At 42.2% G+C, this 14,347-nt stretch overlaps 2 protein-coding genes across 2 annotated transcripts; both read left to right on the top strand.

The window, feature by feature from the left end:
- Positions 1-601: 601 nt before the first annotated feature.
- ctdsp2 (CTD (carboxy-terminal domain, RNA polymerase II, polypeptide A) small phosphatase 2) lies at positions 602-7,246 on the top strand. The gene is made up of 7 exons (XM_058050661.2): positions 602-1,256; positions 2,922-3,085; positions 3,938-4,039; positions 4,299-4,355; positions 4,880-4,972; positions 5,200-5,385; positions 5,707-7,246. Exons 1-7 carry the CDS (start codon positions 1,196-1,198, stop codon positions 5,830-5,832), a joined length of 789 nt encoding a protein of 262 aa, XP_057906644.2. The 5' UTR covers positions 602-1,195; the 3' UTR covers positions 5,833-7,246.
- A 726-nt stretch (positions 7,247-7,972) lies between these two features.
- tmbim6 (transmembrane BAX inhibitor motif containing 6) lies at positions 7,973-14,256 on the top strand. The gene is made up of 10 exons (XM_058050662.2): positions 7,973-8,301; positions 9,042-9,118; positions 9,203-9,311; positions 11,040-11,160; positions 11,246-11,294; positions 12,004-12,101; positions 12,991-13,070; positions 13,152-13,252; positions 13,321-13,396; positions 13,519-14,256. Exons 2-10 carry the CDS (start codon positions 9,063-9,065, stop codon positions 13,540-13,542), a joined length of 714 nt encoding a protein of 237 aa, XP_057906645.2. The 5' UTR covers positions 7,973-8,301; positions 9,042-9,062; the 3' UTR covers positions 13,543-14,256.
- The last annotated feature ends 91 nt before the right edge of the window (positions 14,257-14,347 follow it).

The following is a 14,347-nucleotide window of genomic DNA, read 5'->3' as shown; positions in this document are numbered from 1 at the left end:
CTCCAAGTTATTTCCTTTTAAACTTAAAAAGCCAAAAACTTACCACTTCCGCACGGATAGGGAGGATAATAACATTAAACTTTCATATCAAGGCGGGGGCCTCAAACTAGTGTCCTGCCGGCTACATTTGGCCCGCGGGCCGCGTGTTTGAGACCCCTGCCTAAGATAAAGATAAAGATAAAGTATCATGACAGTATTTGCAGTAAGTAGAACAGCTACTGTATAAAACAAATCATACTGTATATAGCATGAACGAAAGGAATGTAATATGCATGGTGCATTTTGGTAGACACACAATCTTTATATTAGATAATGATCATTTGTGATGGATCACATGTGTGTATTGTATATTTCCAAGCCCAAGCGAAAATAGCACAGCACATTGACTAAGGCTTGAATTGCATGTGTTGGTGATGTTGTGTTTATTTATCTTTATCAAATAATAAACACAAACAAGCGCCATACAGCCAGAGCAGCGCCGGAATGTGGCGCGTGCAGGATGAGGAGGAATGCCTTGACCACGCCCCCTCGCCAAGGTCTCTCCAATCAGAAAAGATGGTCGGTTTCAGGGCACCCGCCGAGGCCCAACGGGAGAAAAACAACGCGTCGGATATTTTACAAAACGAATATTTTACACCAAACTTCGCTCCGTAGTCAACTTTTCCGGCGTGGGAAGTCGCGCCAACGCCGAGCTGCGGGCGTTTTTGTGGCTCTTTCCGACCGTCCCGCCGATGTTGTTTATGTGTAGTAAGGGGGAGCTTGAAACCGTCCTCCCTTGCCCCATTTCCTCGGTTGTTTTCCTCCTCGCGCCTGGATTCTCCATGTTGTTGCTGCGAAAGTGACGACTTGGCGGCGACGGGAGAAGGGGGCTGACCGCTCTTATCACCACCAAAATAACTGCGGAAAAAGACAGGTAGCGGACACCGACTGACTCCCGCGGACCCTCCGAAGAACCCATCCAAGTGCCTTTCCCTCCTTCTCGGTCGTCGGTCAGCGAGGGAAGAAGAGCGAGGAAAAACGGCGGGGAAAGAAAGAAAGCCAGGGCACCGTATCGACGCCACCACTCTCACCGAGGCGGGTGACAGGCGTGCTGGGTGACTAATTGGGTTGGTCCGAGAAGACAAAACCCAATGAGGGATGCCCATCAGCGCCCGGGGTCAGGTTTTGAGGATTTTGAGGGCTCTGTGATTGTCAGATGGAAAGTTCTGTTATCACCCAAGTGCAGAAAGAAGACGTCCAAGTGTCACCGAAAACAGGTGAGCCTATTGTAGTGTTCTTTTCTGCCTTATTTATCTCTTTTAACCTACCAAACATTCTAATGTGCGTTTGTTTGACTGTTAAGGTACATGCAGAATTAAGTCGATACGAGTATAAAATAAAACTGTCATGTGCTGAGGGATTGTCTCACCATTTGAATGCGAGCTTCACTATGAAGTTTTCCAGCCTCCATTATAATTCCATGTCACTTCCCAACATGTGTTGCTGTGATTATCGCCGCAACCGTAAGCGTTCCCAAAACCAAGCTGTTGAGTATTTATATGTCTCTCAGGTTGCAGCTTGTTTGGCACAAACCCATTTCCTACTACGAGAACAGTCAACATGATTGCGCCGCACTCAGCAGTGCCCCAGCGGGTCACATAATAAGACATCTTATCTGTGTCCACTGTGGGATTTCTTTTGCTTTAAGTCCAACAAACACCGTAAATTACCACGTTACTGTTTGAGAATGCGTATAGAAAAACCAGGTGCCGCGGTACTGACAGCGGAATGCACCCCCCCCCCACTGTACACGCCCATTATGACACCGTTCAAAGATTCTGTTGTTTGTGTGCTTTTTCTTGGCCTTGAAAGCGGCTCAGCTGCTTGATTCATGTTTTGCTTGTTAATGTCGCACACAATGCATGGTTGCACTCTGGATGCCTCAGTAACTAATCACAGTGTGTTCAGGAAAGGGTGCTTTTAACTGATAGAAGGGCTAGGATTTGTCTGTTGGGAATAATCTCCTTCCCGGGCATCCAGCAGCAAAGGAGATGTGATATACACTCTCACTGGTCTTCCCGTGGGAAATCAATAATCAGATCAGGTCACAAATCATGTGGATTGTATTGAAACTCTGTCTGTACGTGGTTTGAAAGGTTTTTGTATGCGTCTGTCAATCAACAAATGAGGTTGGAGTGCTCTTTGTCTCTTAAACACGGAGTTGTGTAACACTGCTGTGTTGTGCCTGCAGTGAGGGTTAGCGCAGATTACACATGGGGGAAATTCACAGCTGGATGAGCGTACTTTGGGAATGTTTATCAACAGTTCCTCTTTCTAGGAAGCTCGAGTATGCATTGCATGGAGTGGAGATGCAATTCAACCTGTTTCGCCCCACAGATCACATTGGAGGTCATACGGATGGCGATGACCAAAATCACAATAACTGATCAAAGCCAGACCCTTTTAGAGGTGTGACTGCTGGCCCGAGCAATCTCGAAAGGCCTTGGAATGCTGTCCGTGTGTGCTTTCTGTCGAAGGTAGCGCTGTAAAGTGTGTTTTCCCGCCCTCTGTGATTATATAACCTGTATAGGCCATTTCCAGCAGCAGCAGCAGCAGCAGAGGCCCGCCGCATTAAAACCGGATTTCACGTTGCAGGCTGTGTTATCCTACACACAGATGGACATCGTACGCTTATGTTTGCATGCTCGGACTCAAAAGTACACAATTTAATTCCTGTTGACTGGTTGTGACATGCAGTAACCGTTCTCATTGAATCGGTTGCAACTGTCTAGGTTGCTGTAGAACACGTTCCGCCTTCATTAGTTCCTGCTCGAAGACGAGACAGAGCTGCATTTGTGACCTCCAATGTATCTTTCCGTGCAAAAATAACCCCCACACTTTAAAATCCCAATCCTCTATATCTCTTCTCTGTGTCTGAACAGGCCAGGTGAGCCGCACGGCCCTGAAGCAGCCTCGGAGTTGTAACATCTTCAAAGCACTCTTCTGCTGCCTCCAAGCCCAGGATGGCCCCAAACCACACCCACCGCTGCCACCACCTTCCCAGCAGGCCTTGCCGGAGGCACAGGAAAATGGGGCAGTTGTCAAGGTAATGCAAATTTCATTCCATAAACAATTTGGAGTTGCTCACATCAGTCTGCATGAGACGTAAAGACTCCGGACAAATCATTAGACACATCTGCACAATCAGATCCAATAAGATCCAGCTCTATATTAAAAATTCTAGATCACTGCAAATTGAAACCACAATAATATTAACATAACATATTGTTGAATTAATACCCTTTAACAGTCTTCATCAAAACTATTCATCTGCATATCATTGTCTTTATGTCAGGATGTTTCACTAAACATGTGAGAACCAAATCTTATGCCAAAATGTACAGCCTACACAGAGCGGCCACAATTAGATTTTTAGTGCCATTTAAGGGACATATTCATAAGATCCCACAGCATCCACGCATCCCGCTAACCTGCTTGAGTTAAAGTTGCACCAAGCTCTTTGCCACTCAACAATATGCATGTTATCAAATCAATATCAGTCTGGCAGCAGACATTGAAAGCAAAGTTCAGAGTGATAAATACTTTGAATTGTAAATATTTGTATATGTCCCGTGTGTTATGGTTAGAAAATATACATTTGCTAAAAAAAAAAGGAAGACAACTGCAACCACAAATAAATCATCTGCAAGATTTCTGACATTCATTTGTACAAATATGGTGTTGTTTTCTAGTTTCCAGGCCTTTTCATGATATCCAATGATGTTTGGATGCTGCCTTAATAAATATCTTCACCATAAACAAGGCGGCTTTGATTTTCACATGAATTATAGAGTTTGTGAGTGTCTTGCTCTTTATTGGAAAACAAAGCACACACTGGCCAAATGACTGAGATGTGCTTATATGATAGTAGCACTCAAAAGTATTTGTGCGTCCCCAGTTGTGTGAACCTAGCCTCCTGCCTGAGGTGAAGGCCCAGGACCAAGGGAAGATCTGTGTGGTCATAGATCTGGATGAGACGCTTGTACACAGCTCTTTCAAGGTGGGAAAGAATGTTTACATGCGTTGTTGATTCACAATGCAATAACGAGTATCATTTAGTACTCAATTTTGAATGAATGTTTTTAAAATATTTGTGCAAAAACATGAAGTGCATTATGTTTGTGCGGTCTATGCCTTGTTATTTATGGCAGCAGTACGGCACCTAAGTGTTCAGCTGTTATGTAACGCCATGTGAGCGTACACACGGGGGTTCACGAGAATGCAACATGCTAACCGTCTCCCCTCTGTTTCCTTTCCAGCCGATTAGCAATGCAGACTTTATCGTGCCTGTTGAGATAGAGGGGACGACACACCAGGTAAAAAAAAAATTGCAAGTGTGTGGCTCATAGGGGCATTGGTATGGGGGTCGGGTTTGTGCTGATGTGTTTGCAGCAGTCACTCAGCTGAGAAGGAATGGGTCGCCTGACTGATGGCTGCTCTGCAGAGACCTCTAGTGGCCAGATGTTGAACAAGGAGTCACACCTGGAAGTGAACAGCAGCAACAGCAGGAAGAACCTCATCCTAGATAATCCCTGATGTTGTCTCCGTGTGCAGACCTTGTGCATTTTACTGCTGAAGCTAAGACCTATACAACATGTGAAAATGTCCTTGACTGGAATGTCGTGTACTGGTAAGGAATTCTGTGCGGGCCTCTGCCTGGTTCAAGTAATCCAGGATAGGCTGGTTACACTGGCACGGCCTATTCTTGATCACTTGTTTCAGGATGTGGCCATTAGCAGCTCATGGAGGGAAAGAATGCTTCTGATTGTAAATGAAATAACCTCTTTCCACATGAGACGTTCACTGACCATGAAATTAACGGACACTTCTGCGTTCACAGGTGTACGTCCTGAAGAGACCGTACGTTGACGAGTTCCTGCAGCGAATGGGGGAGCTGTTTGAGTGTGTGCTGTTCACTGCCAGTCTGGCCAAGGTAAGAGCTTCCCAGTTCAGTCCACTCACTCCACGTGTGTTTGTGTCAGCTGTGGTTTAATGTTGGATCCCATTTTGTGTCCCCTTGCGCAATCTCACACTGCTATAGCAGCTGCCTTAACAGGCTTTGTTTGTGTGTTCATACTGTAGTTGTGGGAAGTGTTAGCCAGCTTCCTCAGTAGCCCCCCCCCCCTCACCTTCTCCCAACTCTCCCCTGGCCTCCACCAGTACGCTGACCCAGTGACAGATCTGCTGGACCAGTGCGGTGTGTTCCGGACTCGGCTATTCCGGGAATCTTGTGTCTTCCATCAAGGCTGCTATGTCAAGGATCTGAGCCGCCTCGGCCGGGATCTCCACAAAACCCTAATCTTGGATAATTCTCCCGCTTCCTACATCTTTCACCCAAATAATGCTGTGAGTTGAAATCTGCTTTAAGTAATCCTGATGTTTAATGACAAGCAAGTACTTCATTTGGCAATTTGGCAGAATGAAACATTATGAGTAAAAGTGGCAATATCTTATTTGGATTATTATAACACTATATTGTTTTGTTATATTTTGTTGGTTGAAAAGTAGATAGTCTCATATTAAATATCTTTGGTCATTTGAATGCTTATAGTTCCATTAATTTTACAGCTTGAGACATATTTTAAACAGGATGTAGAATTAATTGAACCACATTTTTTTGGTCAAAATCAGTTTTGAGTGCTGAAAGCATCCGTGTGTCACCCTCAGGTCCCTGTGTTGTCGTGGTTTGATGACGTGGATGATGCTGAACTCCTCAACCTTCTGCCCGTGTTTGAAGAACTTAGCCAAGCGGAGAACGTTTACACCCAGTTGGACCAGTTTCGCGGACATTAAAACTGCTCAGTGAGCAGCCTTTTGTTGAGCTCCTTCGCCAGCTGCAGGGCAACTGCATATCATCACACTTTGTAACCCGAGCTGTTGGGATGTTGTTTATTCCCACCTCCATACAAAATCCTCTGTTTAGACAATGACATTAGCACAGGCTTAAGGAAAATTCCAAGCCTGTATAGCACAAAGTCTGTGCCTCAATTTCAAGAGTGCATTCAAATGCCTTTCATGTGCTTACAATAGTGCCAACCACTATTTGAAACGGAGAGGGCAAACAGCAACCAAAGCGCCACCATCCAAATCACTCTCGTTAGCGTCAATAGTGAAATGGTTCTTTTGCCAAAGCAGAAGCCTGCATGCTCTTACTTGACCTTTGAACGTCACGTTATTGAGTGTGCCTTTAAAGAGCGACTTACTTTTTTTTTTTTTACATTTTCACCAGATTTTATACATCATTTTTAATAGGAAAATCTATTTTTTAAATGGGTTTTTTATGCAAGCCAGTTCTGTCAATAATTCCATTCCAGTACTTCAACATCAGATAATCAAAACAAAGCTGAGTTTTATATGTACTGTTCTAGATACATGTTTTCTACATGACATTCTTTGATTGGATTTCATACGTATGTTTGGAAAAACAGGGCGAAAATGTCCCTGACACGACTGTACACAGCAGACACACTGGAATGTGTTGGCACATAGGATGACCACGAACGCCACAGTTTAAATCAAACTTTATACCTGTCTTTTTCTGACCAACTTTTACAAAACAGTACTCAGATCAGAAATTGTGCCTTTTTTTAAAAAATGAGACCAATAAAGGTGATCTGCCTGAAAGAGATTTGATGGCCTCAACACTTTTATGCGTCATGCTGGGCATGAGGAAACACTGTCGAAAGCAAGTGTGAAGCCACAAAGCTGTAGTACTTGCATTGTAACACTTGAAAAAAAAAAAATCCCAATTTTTTTATGTGAGTGTTTTTTCTATATTTATTGGCCAAAACCTGTATCGTCCAATAACTGCTCGACATTTTGTAACATATTCCATTTGCTAACTTAAAAGGCTGGCCTTGTGTTTTCAGGTTATATCTGTGCCTAAAGCTCAATAAGAAGTCCAACTTTCATCAGCAGTTCAATCAATACGTAGACGTTATTTCAGGTTTCAGTCATACAACATTTTGTTTTCATTTTAGAAAATGTAGTTATTTGGGGTATGTTTCCTGGGTTTTTTTCTGTGACACATAATTCCTAATGCAATTACTGTTTAACAAGTTAAAAAAAGACAATTGAAATGTACCAGTTGTGATAACCCAAAGTATTTGTCACAAATTGTCTGTGTTTTAACTTCCATATTTGACCAAAATTATAAAAAAAAGCAAGGTGCTACCAATTTAATAAAAATTGGTTCTATTTTCCTGTACTTTTGTGTTTTGTGGTTCTCAATTATTGGCCCGCCCCACTATTTCTTACACAGCCATTAGTAGTTCTAAAGCACTCATTTGGAAAAAAAACACACATAAATACTAATGTGGATATTCATTGCATGTATTAAGTAGGTCAAAAATTAACATCTATGAAGTTTACCAGCCTGCTCAGTGGTTCAGAAATATTGCAACATTCTCTGAAAGAAGGTCAAAGGTGAGCTCATCATAGGAAAAACAAGTCAGGAAATGCCAGAAATGGCTGGCATCCAATCAGATTGCTTTGATGTCATGACTATTTTGCTATTGTTGGCTTGTAAGGCTTTCAAACAGCTGCTTTGTTGCCTGTCAATTCTCGGTCTACAGTTGCGATGGATTGAATGGCCTGATTTTTTAATAGTCCTAGTTATGTAATGTATTATAAAAATGTAAAATAATATTTCGTAAGCGTCTATTTATAGGATCTGGGGGTATGGGTTTGAAGAAGTGATAAGTAAACTGCATAGTAGTTTGTGTGTAAACTAATGACAAAAGGATCAAGTCATAAATACGTGAAAATGATTCGTATTCTTCCAACATTTTAGCGGTGAAGCCCGAGTTTTAGAGTCCATCTTTAGTAACATAGCTTCTGAAGCAGTGTGGGTTAAAAAAAACTGTTTGCTTACAAGAGGTGGACGTTCTCTTCGGGTGTCGTACAGACTTGCCGTTGTTAAAGACTGTGGTAGTTTGCGTCGGCCATTTTAGGTGGACGGAGGCGAATCCTCGGCGACAAGCTGGGGAAGTGCTTTTCATTGTAACGTGTGATATTATCGCACATTCGCATTTATATACTTGCGAGTGACTCTGAAACAAAGTCGACATCCTTTTGGTTCTCAAATGACGCTATCGTTTATTGTGTCGTCTTTTAGCCGGAAATAGGTCTGCACTTTTCTGGGCGTTTCCATGGTGACATAAGCAGACCACTGTGTGACACGTCCTGTTTAGCTTCCACAAATCATCCTGAAACAGGGAAGACAACGCCACACAAACCAACACACCGGAGAGCTCAAAACAGGTGAAATGACTTCAGAAAACATTGGAGTATTGGATATTGTGTTTTGCTGTAATGCTTTTTGCTTAAATGTCGAGATAGTGTTTTCTGGCTACATGTCAACTAGCTAACGTTAGCTTAGCAGGGTACTGTTACGATAGAGCTTCTCGGCTAGCATCGTTAGCTATTAATAACATTTAGCTGCCGACAAACAAGCTGTTGCTCTGCTTATTTTTTCCTCATGTAAATACGTATGCGTTGTGTCATATGTTATGTTACGCATGTAAATACTTTGTGGTGTGTTACTTATGTCAGTTCTTTTGTTCGCTTATAATTGTAAAACCAACTGTGTTTTATGTATGCTACTTTAGCACACATTTGGTTGTACAACACACAGCGACATGAAGCCAAACACACATTTCTGTGCTGGGTGAATATCATCAACAGAAGACAGCTCAATTTGTTGCATTATCAACTTTTTGGATTAAATGATTACCCACGCAGAATGAAGGCGATAAACGAAAGTAACACTCGTGTTTCACAAGTGATAAGGCACCCGGAAAGCTCGGACCAACATAATTGTGGCGTTTTCACAAAGTTTGAAAATAGCAGAGGATATTATATATTATAATATTATATTCTTCTGCTGAAACTATTGCTAAAGTGAACTACGTGGGAGGTAACATTTGTTGTCATTGTTTCAAGCGAAGCCTCACTGTAACCATTCAATGAATGACCCCATGAACTATTTCCTTCTTTTTTAGTTCTCAGCTTCCTGTTCCATCATGAACGTGTTCGATCGCAACATCAATTTTGACGCTCTCTTCAAGTTCTCCCAAATGTAAGTTATGTGACACATGTCAAACATGCTCCTAATCTGCTCGTCACTCAAAAACCCTTGTTATCTCAACTTTTTGTCTTGCAGATCTCATTCCACCCAGGTTCACTTGAAGAATGTCTACTCCAGCTTGGCAGTGTGTATGTTTGTGGCTGCAGCTGGTTCCTATGTACATGTGGTCACGCGCCTCTTCCAGGTAATAAAATATACCTTTGGCCTGGCTTTCCTCCTTTTGCTTGTGCATCATCTAACTTAACATACATTGCCTCATATATCTGATGACAAAGACGTGTGGATGTATAAACAAGAGCACAATGTGTAGTGGCTATTTGTCCTTCAAAAATAAACTTAACTTTAACTATAATCAAAAGGCCACTGATGCACCACGGGTTGTGTTTTACGCAGGCAAAAGAGTCATTGTCCATACAACCTTGTTCCGTTTCTTCTTATTTCCTTTTATTACCAAGCAAACAAACAAAAAAGGAACAAAGGTGTTGTCTCCTGTTGCCTCTCTTGGTACAAAAACCATAGGCCCACCCCGGGGCATGCTGGTCCTGTGAGCACTGCCCACATAAATAGATTGCAGGTGCCCATGGTGTTACCCAATGAAATAAACTACTAATTAACCCCAACAAAATATAATAAATAAACAAATAACTAACAAGAAAATAAAGTATAAATTAAGGCTGCAGATATCGACTACTTTAGTAATTGAATATTCTACTCAAATTTCTGTCGAGTAATCGTACATTTATTTTTTGCTTGGTTAAAGAGCGATAATGAATTTACAAGAAAAAAATAACACATTTTCACTAAATAAGGAACCAATTGATAAGGACTGCCATTGTGGTATGGAAGTGCTGCATTCCAATACACGTCACGGGTATTTAGGCACATTTTCTGTTTTTAACTTTTTGTTTTCCTCCTCTTTCATTACCTTGTTGCTTTCTCTAGCTTCTTCAATCTCCCCATGTCTTAAAAAAACGCTTTCTTCTTCATCCTCTGCGCTGATGATATAAGCAATTCCTCGAAGCAGATAAAAAAAAAACATTGAATATTTTTTGTAATCATGGTACTCGAATTAGTCGAATAATCGTTCCAGCCCTAGTATAAATATGACCGATAGGATAGGAATTTTTGGTGCCGATGTTGTGGGCTGAAAAAAAACCCAAAATCTGATATATCAGCCGATAACTGGTAAGAATGGCCCATATATGAAGAAAGAGCATTGCTATAGAGAGATACATGCTGTACATGTATTCTTACAATAGCCAAAATACGATTAGTTGCGCACTGCAAATGTTGCATCTGACCTACCGCCTGTTGAGTCTTTTGTGGAGTGGCTCCATGTGTTACTCCCCCAGAATGAAAATATATACACTAGTGCATTTGGTAGTTGGCATAGAATTTGGTACTATTGTTGACCATTTGGCTGAAAGTGATGATACATAGGCTAATGTGAGGTGTTAAAGGGGGCCTATTGTGCTTTTTCTAATTGTCTGACCTATAAATGTATTTAGAATGTTGTATTCTCGTGTTAAACGATGCCAAAGTTTCAAATAATGAGGTTTGCAGATTTGGAAGTGAGCGCTGAAAGAAGTTTGGGATGGCTCAAAACGCTCTGTTACAGAAGGCGTGGTAAAACTGCCCCTTTGTGACGTCACAGAGGAGCGGACTTCCTTATATGGGCGTGGCTGTAAGCCAGATAAGCTCTCTGCCATCCCCCAAGGTCTGCTGCTCTGTTTACCAAACAAGCTCACGCAGAAGTTATTGTTTTTGGTGCTTCCCAGCAAGAGAAAAATATTTTCATTTGTCGATGGCATTTCACACGGGACATATGGTCGTGGGGGGGCACAACATTGGTGTTATACCCCGGTGTAATGAGCGTTGAGTCCTGCTCTCATATTGTCTGTGTTGTCGTCAGGGAGGAATGCTGTCTGCTCTGGGCTCTCTGGGAATGATGATCTGGCTCGCCATGACGCCACACAACTCTGAAACCGAGAAGAAAAGGCTGGCTATCCTCGCCGGATTCGCCTTCCTGACTGGTACCCTGGCACTTCATGTCATGAGGTGGCTATTTCACCTCTCACCTGACTTAACTTCGAACTTCTTCTGCTTGCTCCCTCCCAGGTCTTGGTCTTGGCCCCACTCTGGACTTTGTCATTGCAGTCAATCCGAGGTATGCCAACATTTATGTAATGTTTAACTTCTGCGTGCTAACAGATACACGTCTTCAGGCATTAAAGGGAAACAGCAAATTAAAATAAACTATCCACAATTATTGTCTAAAATGACCTCTCCTCCGTGCATTTTAAAGAGAGAGAAACTGCTAGAATGGGGGCTTTTCCACTATAAAGTCCTTAAAAAATGACTAACAATATTCTATTTACATAACTGACCTGTATATAAACCAAGCTAAGTTGATAGAAGTATGGGTGTGTTGGTTCCTATCAACAAGCTATGTGAAAATATCAAAATACTGCAGGTACTACATATCATGATTGTACCTGTTAGTGCATGGTCACAGCATGTACATATTAAAAATATATATATTATATAATATAATATTATATATAATATTTCTATATCATATTTGAAATCCGTGTCTCCCATGACTTGCATTGTTAGCTCCCTTATGCTAACTGGTTTTCTGTTTAGAACACACACAAAGGGGAAAGATGTGTGCTCATGTTTCACATCAGGATTGTGCATGATGGGCGAAATTTAAAAATACAAAAAGTGCAATTTTCCTTGCTAGTGCAGTGACTTATAAAGGAAAATCCTTAAAGTTATCAGCGGTGCCCAAACGTTTTCATACCACATATTCATATGTTGCTGTCTTGTCTTATATAAACCGATGTTTTCATCTTTTGTCTCCCCTTTTGCAGCATCATTGTGACTGCATTCATGGGAACCTCGGTTATTTTCATCTGCTTCACTCTCAGCGCCCTCTATGCCAAACGCAGGAGCTACCTGTTCCTCGGAGGTAAAGAACGCCATTATTGTTGTCAAAATGTACATCCGCATGCTTACACAGTATGGACAAAAGTACACAGTAATACTGATGTGCAGAACAATGGGAGGATAAGTGATGGAGAAGTTTCTGACAGAGGCAAGGAAAAAAGTGACGATAGCCACAAATACGTATTTGCTGGTTGGTTACCACTTTGAAGGTATATCAAGTTTTTCTGTCATGCCATGATTCCTCATTCCTAGATTCCACTTTTTTGTCACGGAATCGGGTATAAATTATTAATAATGCTGACATTATCATTTAGTGCTGGAGCCTATCCCAGCTGTATTCGCGCGAGAGGCGGGGTGCAGCCAATCACAGGGCACATATAGACAAACAACCATTCACACTCACATTCATACCTATGGACAATTTGGAGTCGCTAATTAACCTAGCATGTTTTTGGGAGGAAACCGGAGAAAATGCAAACTCCACACAGAGATGGCAGAGGGTGGGATTGAACTCGGAGCTCCTAGCTGTGAGTCCGCATGCTAACCACTCGACCACTGTGCAGCCCCGAATAGCACTCATCATAAACAAATGTCAAAACCTACACTTAAGTACCCGGAAAAAACCCACACATGCTAACTCCACACAGGGATGGCCGAGGGTGGAATCGAACTCGGGTCTCGTAGCTGTGTGGCCTGCACAGTAACCACTTGGCCCTAATTAATGTTACTATTTATTGAAAATGTTTGCTATAAATAAACGATAGTGGCATAGGAGGTTTTGCCACTTGGCAAGGCAGCTTCTCGGGACCCTAGCCCAGTTGCAGCTGGTGGGCCGCCCGACAGAAAGAACAAATGAGGTGTAGGCCAGATTCCAACCCTCGATGTGTCCTCACGCTTGTTGTTGTTGCCAGGCACCCTGATGTCCGGCCTGTCCGTCCTCATGCTAATGTCGCTAATGAACATGTTCTTTGGATCTATGATGCTCTTCAAGGTTGGTGCCTTATTTCCTACAACTGCTCATCCCACAGCCAAGCTCAAGCCAGGTTAGCATGTGTGATCTTCTCCCACGTAGGTTCACATGTACCTGGGCCTGCTCGTCATGTGCGGATTTGTCCTGTTTGACACCCAGCTCATCATCGAGAAGGCAGAGAACGGAGACAAGGACTACGTCTGGTGAGGATGGCTAACTTGTTAGCGTGTGGAAGCCAATGATGTATTTCTACATTGGTGGTCTCCTACAGGCACTGCGTGGACTTGTTCCTCGACTTCATCACCATCTTCAGGAAACTGATGGTCATCCTGGCGATGAACGACAAGGTAGTTTGCCAGGAAGTCTGTTCTCTTTGCACGCCATTGTTTGCCAATGCCCGTTACCAGCAAAGTGTCCATTTTGTCCGTGTCATCCTTCCTTCCTTCCTTCCTTCCTTCCTTCCTTCCAGGACAAGAAGAAGGAGAAGAAGTAGACCCGTGACGCACGTCAAACAAGGAACAGTTTGAAACACACTTGATACTTTTCTCTTCCTTTCTTCAATTAACTCCTGTGGTCTTATCTGATTTGGAAAATAATGACTTTTTCTTTACTTGTTCACCTTCCAAGGGTTTTGAATGTACGTCCATGTAAACTCATGCTAGTATGGCGGGGAGGGGGAGGGGGAGGATTAGGCCTAATGCTGCAGTGAATATGTTTGGCCTGTAGAGGGGAGCGTTGCACTGTCAAGTGGAGCTTTTGCGTGAAGATCTTTATCCTTCTTCTTGTTTTTAGTGCCATGACTAGACTCCTTTTTTAGCGAGTCACATAAGCTTCAGACCGAGTGTCGTTTAAGTTGAACCTGCTCTAATTTTGCTTTATTTTTGAGTTTCAGCCGATTGTCATCAGATTTCCTTCGCAAACAAGTCATACTCTGAATTACTTGGACCAGGACAGAGCGTATTCGATAAGATATTTTACACGAGTTACTCAGCAAAATCTTTTCAACTCGTACAAAAAAAAAAACGACAGGCAAGCTTTTCTTCGCTCCTCTAAATTCCAGAAAAATCTGTTTGCCAAATAAAGTGAAGTTAACCTAACCTTTTTGAGTGTATACTGTGAAGAATTTATTTTCTTGATGTAAAATGTAAACTAATAATTTGATACATTTGCTCAAATAAATGTGTTGGATGCAAAAATTGCAATTCAATTTCATATCGTCATGATGCATTCTGTTAGGATGTTATATACTTGGCTAGTATGTAATGGTTTGTTCTAACATGCTGAGCTAATAGCGATGC

The sequence above is a fragment of the Doryrhamphus excisus genome, linkage group LG15 (genome assembly GCF_037039965.1).
Source record: "Doryrhamphus excisus strain RoL-2023G ecotype Guam linkage group LG15, RoL_Dexc_Guam_v1.1, whole genome shotgun sequence".
NCBI classification, from domain to species: domain Eukaryota; kingdom Metazoa; phylum Chordata; class Actinopteri; order Syngnathiformes; family Syngnathidae; genus Doryrhamphus; species Doryrhamphus excisus.
This window is presented reverse-complemented; position numbering and strand designations above follow the sequence as displayed.